This window comes from Plasmodium sp. gorilla clade G2, assembly GCF_900097015.1.
Source record: "Plasmodium sp. gorilla clade G2 genome assembly, chromosome: 6".
Lineage (NCBI taxonomy): Eukaryota > Apicomplexa > Aconoidasida > Haemosporida > Plasmodiidae > Plasmodium > Plasmodium adleri (nom. inval.).
Genome location: NC_041698.1, coordinates 859,875 through 867,374, shown reverse-complemented (window position 1 = coordinate 867,374; position 7,500 = coordinate 859,875). Strand labels below are relative to the sequence as shown.

Below are 7,500 nucleotides of genomic sequence, written 5' to 3'. Positions count from 1 at the left end.
TATCGTCACTTTTTAATTTGGGCCACAACACACAACAACTTAATTCCTAAGGATAGGATGATTTATTTGTCGTTTTTAAATAATTACATAATCATATAATAATCTCATATATAAAATAGTAATACATATAAAAACAATATATATATATATATATATATATATATATATGTGCATTTTCTTTTTCTTTTTTATTATATAGCCTCTTTCTTTTCTCTTTTTAATTACAAATTCTTTTTTTTCGTTATCGGTGTATTCTTGAAAATATTTTAGGGATTCACAATGCCCATCATAAGTTAGGCCCCTAAATGAGAATATCGATAAAATAAAATAAGATACCTTCAAATTTTTTTTATGTAATTATATCTTCATTTCCTACACACCAGCATTGCCCATTCTTATTTTTTATCCACCCTAGAATGAAAATAAGAAAAGCACATAAATAAATAAATAAATATATATATATATATATATATATATATATATATAATAAATTAACTAATATTTTATAACATATATATTAAATATATATTTATATAATATATCTTATATCAATATTTATTTGTAACCTTCTGGGCATAAATATTTATAGTCTCTTTCATAATTTGGCTCTGAGCATACATGTATTTTATGATTGGATAAATTTTCTTCATCAATTATATCTTTATTTAGTTCATCTATAACATCCTGATCAATTCTAAAAAATAATATATATATGTAGGTACTTGGGTGTATGGCTATATATGTATATGTGTATATATCCATATATCCCCTTTATAATATTTAGAGTTTATTATTATTATTATTATTATTATTATTGTTATTTTTTTTTTATTTTTATTAAAAAAAACATAAAAAAAAAAAAAAAAATTAAATATATGTAAGACGATTTATATTAATACCTATGTATTTTATTTGTCTACAAATTAATATTCCCATAAAACATGTTTAAAAAGAAGAAATACAGATAATGTTCGTAGTAAAAAATAAAAAAGAATTACAAATATATTATATATATATATATAATTTAATATTATAAAAATAAATGTAGTACAATATCTCTGGGGGTAGGAAGACTTTCAGCCTTATGTCGTATTTCCTTAGACATATCTTAATAAAAATGAATATATAAATATAAATATATATATATATATATATATATATATATATATATATATATATATATATATATATGTATATATATTTATAAATTTGTAATATAATATTTATTAATATAAATTCATATAATATATAAATGATTTTTTATTAGGACCTTTTATTATAGCCATCTGATTTTCTAAGAGAATTGAAAGAGATAAGATAAAAATAAATTACAAATATGAGATAAACTTATTTTTTAAGGAGTTGTAATAATATATATTATAAAGAGAAAATGGTTATGTAGCAACATTATTTTTGATTGACTATATAATTATTTATTTTATTTTATTTTATTTTATTTTATAGTTTTAGATTGCCTGCTTTCCATTTCTTCGTCCAAGGCCACATACATGAGCAGAAATTCAAATACGACAAGAACAAAAATAAACAGAAAAAAGGAGAGATATAATTCATCTTTAATACATAAATAGAAATATATATATATATATAGTTTTATAATGATAAAAATATATATCGTGTTTTCAATCTTTTATAGAAATTTTTTTTATATATCACCATTGGTTATACTAAATAAATAAATAAATATATATATATATATATTTATATTTATATGTCATTGCATTTTTTATAACATCCTTATTATCAATATTTCTTTAATGTGTATATACAAAATTACAAAAATTTTTAATATTAAAGATGTGGTGAAAATATAAGATGAATCCCTCAAAAAAAGAAAACATTAAAAAATCAAGTAAATTTCCTTTCCTAAATATATATATATATATAGACATAAAATATTAATACATATATATATATGATCATAATTAAAGAAGCAAACAAAAAATGTAGTCATATATATATTACAAATTTTATAAAACAAATCGTTATAGATTTATATATATTTCATCATTTTGTGTTTTTTTTATGTCAAATTTTTTTCTATTAGAAAAAAAAAAAAAAAAAAAAAAAAAAAAAAAAAAAACTCATATGAACAGTTTATTTTTAATAATAAATTTAAAAAAATTAATTTAAAATTCTTTTTTTTTTTTGTTTTTTTTTTTTTTTTTTTGGAAAATGTTTCGGATAATATGTTTTTTTTTTTTAATTTAACAAATAAATAACTTTATAATAATTTCATTTTTAATATTTTTTTATTTTTTTATTTTATATATTTTTATAATATTTCATTTTTTTCATTATGAAATAAATTTTTTTTTGTAAATTAAACATGAGTAATAATTATTTTAATAATGAAGCTCCTCCTGATAATATAAATAACCTGAGTGTAATTTAAAGAAATAGAAAATGAACAAGTATACATAAATATATGCTCGTAAAAGGATATGCGTATATGTATACATATATATATACATTTATATTTATATATTCTTATTAATTTAATATTACTTTCTCTTTTTTATTAATAATCATTTTATTAGTATGATGAGGGATTAGCGCAGCAGAACAATTTTACAGATAATGATGAAGAAATATTTTCATCTTTTTTTTCTGATAACAAGAAAAATATATGCCTTCCAAAAAGTTTAAGGGAGCACATGATCATTGAATATACAGCAATATTTGTTAACATTGTAATAATAGAAAACCAATAAATATGCACATATATATATATATATATATATATATATATATATATTTATATATGTATATATTTTCGTATAATACATAGGAACAAATTAATTAAAATAAAATGAGATGCTCATCATTTCTTATAGTGTCTATATTTTTTCTTGCACTATATATATATATATATATTATTTTATAGGAAGGAGATATTGCTGAATTTTATTTAAAATTAAACAACGATGTATTAATAAAATTTCCGTTCTTGCATGTAGATCATCCGTTACATAATTATTACGAATTTGTTAAGTCAAATACGAATAAAAGGTTGATAAAAAAATATCCTAAAATTATTCCAAGCCCTTTAAAAGACTTATTTCAATATGTTACTGATTTAGAAAATGCAAAAGTCGTGAATAATGAAATTAAAAGTAAAAAATTAAAAGAAAAACAAATGGACAATGTAAAAAATAAAAAAGAAAAGAAACAAATATCTATGAAGCAAAAAGAGAATCAGTCTTATTCTTCCCTTTTTATGAGATATATGCAGTCTGATGATGAAAACAGTAACGCATCAGTAGAAAATGATAAAAACGAACAAAATGATAAAGATACACTTAGCAATGAAAATATGATGGTAAGATTATTAAAAAAAAAAAAATAAAATAAATAAAATAAATATATAAATATATATATATATATATATATGTGAATGTATTCCCTTCACAGGAAATAGATAATATTATTAAAAAATTAAAAGATAAAAAGGATAAGTCGCCTATACAGACAGCAAGATTTTATCTTCAATGTATTGAAAAATTGAAGTATTTACAATATGGGTCCAAGCAATATAAATATTTTGTGTAATATAAAATATAATACAAAAAAAAAAAAAAAAATAATAAAATAATATGAGAAAAAAATAAATAAAATATATGTTCTTATGAAATATGTTATATTTTTTATTAAATAACATAAAATAAATAAATAATATACATATATAAATATATATATATATAACTACAAATGTAATACATATTTCCTTTTAGACAAAAATTATTATGTGATCAAAATGGATTAAATGTAAACAATTCAGACATTAAGGTAAGGGAAATAACACACATATGTATATACACATATATATATGTATATATATATATATAATACAAAAACAAAAAAAAAAAAAAAAAAAAAAGGCACACATATATATATATATATATATATATATATATATACATTACAGTCTACAGATTTTCTGGAATTCCTTCTAAAAACAAATGAACACAAAATAAGTTTAGATAACGTAAGAAATGAGGATATAAATGAACAACCAAATAACCATGATACTGAAACAGAAAGAGATGACCTTCAAACCATGCAGGATTACAGAAGGTGATAATACAAAAAAATAATAATAAATAATATATATATGTATTATTATATTTACACGTTTTACCATTACATATGATTCTCATATATCATTACATATTATAATTTATTACTTTACCATATTGTAGAGAACGAGCTAAACTTATCCTTCATGGTTTTAAAAATAAGTGATTTAGTTTTCCTTTTCCTTTATTTTTACGTATTCATTCTCAACTATATTTATGAAATTTAAAAAAATGAACCAAATTCTTTTTTTTGTAACTCCTCCCTAGCAACTCTCCTCCTAAAATAATAAAATAAATAAAAAGGTAATTATAAAATTATAAAAACAACATTAAATTGAACAGCTACTACTAATATAGAAATATATGAATATATATATATATATAATTGTTTTTTTTTTTATTTTTTTTTTTTTTGTGAATTATATAATAGCTAGATAGCCAAATTTTTCATATTTTCCTGATTGCACAGGTAATGTTCATAAAATATTTACCTGTACAAGTAAGGTATTTTGACTTTTTTTTTTAAAAATTGAACATTCATCCATTTTGGATGTCTTCGAACTTTGAGACGTAAATTACTTTTTGTATATAAAATTTCTGAAAGGGGCAATTCTCTTATTAGCGTTGCATTATCATCAACATAAGGAAAAACATTTTCACTTTCTGGAGTTTTTATTTTTTGAGTAGTTTTCCATATATTTTCTTCTTTTATAATATCATAAAGTTTTTGTATTCTTCCTCTTTTTAAATTATTGTTTAGGTTAATTTCGATTTGTGGATAAATGGTATTATTGAGTTCATGTACCAAATTATATAAATAATTATTTTTGTAATAAGAATTGTTTGTATAATCTTTTTTTAAATTTTTATTTTTTCTTTCATTTGATACTTGTTCCAAACCAATTCCACTGAAATATGTGTCAGTATTTTCTAAGATATTTAAAATATAATTTTTGATTTCAGGATTATTTGCACAAATACTAGGCCATAGATATCTAGTTTCATTAATATTATAATAATATTTCCATTGAGGTTTATCTACAGGCCATGCTCTAGATGAATCTATATCGAATGATTTACTACTACCATCAGGTAAGTATTTCTTATTTTCATTCTCATATCTATATCCCCATCTGGGTGTTAATATGTCTTCTCTTCTATTATGATACAAACCTCTTTTTTTAATTCTTTCGTTCATACCCCATTTTATTCCACTTACTGGAAATAGCCCACCTTTATGGCCTCCTCGTGGCATTCAAAAATATTATAAATAAAAAAGTATGTATATATGTGTACAAACCTATGCGTATTCCTCAGTAATATAAGTATAATATGGAGTTATACAAATATATATATATATATATAATATATGTGCTCTTTTATCCAATGGTCTTAAATACTAACATATAAAGCCTAGTCATAATTTATAATAGTTATATATAAGTGTAATATAAAAATGACAACACATTATATACTTGAATTATATATATTTTATTATTAGTAAAACTTATTTTATTTTTTATAATGCCTAATCATATTCTTTTACAATTTTTTTGTTAATATGACAAGAATTTAAAAAAAAAAGAAGAGTAAAATATATATATATATATATGTATGTATTATATTTATATCTTCATATTTTTAAATATATTACATATTTTTGATGCCATGTTAATAATTTCATTTCAATTTTTCCAATTGTATAAAAACAAAAATAAATACAAAAATATATTTATTTAATCCTATAGGATTAATTGAATCATATAAAAGGTAAAAAAAAAATAACAGTAATATTTAAAATATAATTTTTAGTACATGTATATATTATACATATACTCAGAATAAAAAACGAATGTGTAATTTATAATTATATAAATTAAAAATACTAAATTTACATAATCATTTCATATACATTTTTAAAAATTTCATTAAAGGTTTTATTAAAAATTACATTAATTTTTTACAAAAATAAGAAAGTTAAAAAAAAAAAAAATATATACATATATACATATATATATATATATATATATATATATATATATATATATATATATATATATATACAATAAATACATAATTTTTATTATGTATATACAATAGCATTTAAAAGTGAAAATCTTATAATTTTTGTAAAAATAAAAATGGAGAAAAAAAAAAAATATTATATATATATATATTATTTTTATACTTATGTACTATTATTATTATTATAATTAATATATTTTTATTTTTTTGTGTATATAAAATATTTTAAGTTAGCCAAAATATATAAAAAGCATTAAAAAAACATAAAAAAAGACCAAAAGGGGAAAAAAGTATGAGTAAATATATACATATAATAAATAAATAAATATATATATATATATATATATATATATATAAATATATATATATTTTATATATTTTATATATTTCGGGTATATAGCACTTTGAATATATAATAAAATAATAAAGTTTGATATATTGATAAATATAAATGATATTATCTCTTCACACACTCACATACAGACAAAAATATATATATAAATATTTGTATGAAAATATTTATATACAAATATATACATATATAAATAAATATATATATATATATATATATATTTTATTTATATTATTATTTTTATAATTTATGGTAATTGTGGAATGTCCGCATTTAATGCGATGACTGCTGCTGTGATGGCTGCTCCCTTTCCTGAGCCATCATCTGCTGGTATAATAATTAAATTTTCAGCTTTATCAGCTAAAATAACTTTTAAATGTTCTTGTAATCTTTTACAATACCAAGCATTTTTAACAAATAAGGAACCATCAACACCACAAGTAAATTTAGAATGTTCAATAATTTTTATTCTTTTAGCTATAGCAGCAATAGTACCAGCAGCAAGAGCTGCAGATCTATTATATACAGCTTCACAAATTTTACGTAGGGCATAAATTTGTTCATCAGTAAAATCCATATCCCAAGCAGCTTTAGCAACTTTTCTACTATCTTCAAAATTTTTAGATGTATCATTTAATACAACACTACCAGATTCTGAATTGAAACTATCACTAATCCACATCTTTTTAGAGCATGCACTTTGTAAAACATTAACCATAAATCTTCTTACGATTTCACCTAAGTAAGCACCAGATATCATTTTTTCAAACAATTGTCTACTACGATTAGCTGAATACCAATCCATAACTAAATCGATAGGTGATGTAGGTAAATCCTTATCAAAATTACCAAATTCAATATTTATAATTTTTCCAGCATACTTATATTTCTTCCATTCAGGTTCATAATAACAACCATTCGAACCAGTACCTAATATAATACCTATATAGCATGGTGGTGTACCTCTACCTTTTTGATATGCACATGACATAAGAGTACCAACAGCATCATTTAATACACAACAAA

At 19.7% G+C, this 7,500-nt stretch overlaps 4 protein-coding genes across 4 annotated transcripts in view; 1 reads left to right on the top strand and 3 right to left on the bottom strand.

Moving 5' to 3' along the window:
• Positions 1 to 1,572, bottom strand: part of PADL01_0622400 (conserved Plasmodium protein, unknown function) — a gene marked incomplete at both ends in the record, with an annotated part of 1,748 nt that extends 176 nt beyond the window's left edge. The window contains 8 exons of the mRNA XM_028680961.1: positions 1 to 46; positions 226 to 301; positions 381 to 411; positions 567 to 694; positions 900 to 916; positions 1,052 to 1,107; positions 1,271 to 1,294; positions 1,476 to 1,572. The exon at positions 1 to 46 is cut by the window's left edge and continues 38 nt beyond it. Coding sequence (XP_028537386.1) covers positions 1 to 46; positions 226 to 301; positions 381 to 411; positions 567 to 694; positions 900 to 916; positions 1,052 to 1,107; positions 1,271 to 1,294; positions 1,476 to 1,572 — 475 coding nt within the window. The remainder of the gene's footprint in view (positions 47 to 225; positions 302 to 380; positions 412 to 566; positions 695 to 899; positions 917 to 1,051; positions 1,108 to 1,270; positions 1,295 to 1,475) is intronic.
• Positions 1,573 to 2,347: 775 nt separating this feature from the next.
• PADL01_0622300 (conserved Plasmodium protein, unknown function) lies at positions 2,348 to 4,263 on the top strand (the record flags this gene model as incomplete). Its single annotated transcript, XM_028680960.1, has 7 exons — positions 2,348 to 2,404; positions 2,559 to 2,711; positions 2,906 to 3,340; positions 3,433 to 3,566; positions 3,753 to 3,807; positions 3,947 to 4,095; positions 4,221 to 4,263. The coding sequence occupies 7 exons, from the start codon at positions 2,348 to 2,350 to the stop codon at positions 4,261 to 4,263; spliced, it is 1,026 nt and encodes a 341-aa protein (XP_028537385.1).
• Positions 4,264 to 4,320: 57 nt separating this feature from the next.
• PADL01_0622200 (conserved Plasmodium protein, unknown function) lies at positions 4,321 to 5,352 on the bottom strand (the record flags this gene model as incomplete). Its single annotated transcript, XM_028680958.1, has 2 exons — positions 4,321 to 4,375; positions 4,589 to 5,352. The coding sequence occupies 2 exons, from the start codon at positions 5,350 to 5,352 to the stop codon at positions 4,321 to 4,323; spliced, it is 819 nt and encodes a 272-aa protein (XP_028537384.1).
• Positions 5,353 to 6,721: 1,369 nt separating this feature from the next.
• Positions 6,722 to 7,500, bottom strand: part of PADL01_0622100 (hexokinase) — a gene marked incomplete at both ends in the record, with an annotated part of 1,482 nt that continues 703 nt past the window's right edge. The window contains one exon of the mRNA XM_028680957.1: positions 6,722 to 7,500. This exon is cut by the window's right edge and continues 703 nt beyond it. Coding sequence (XP_028537383.1) covers positions 6,722 to 7,500 — 779 coding nt within the window.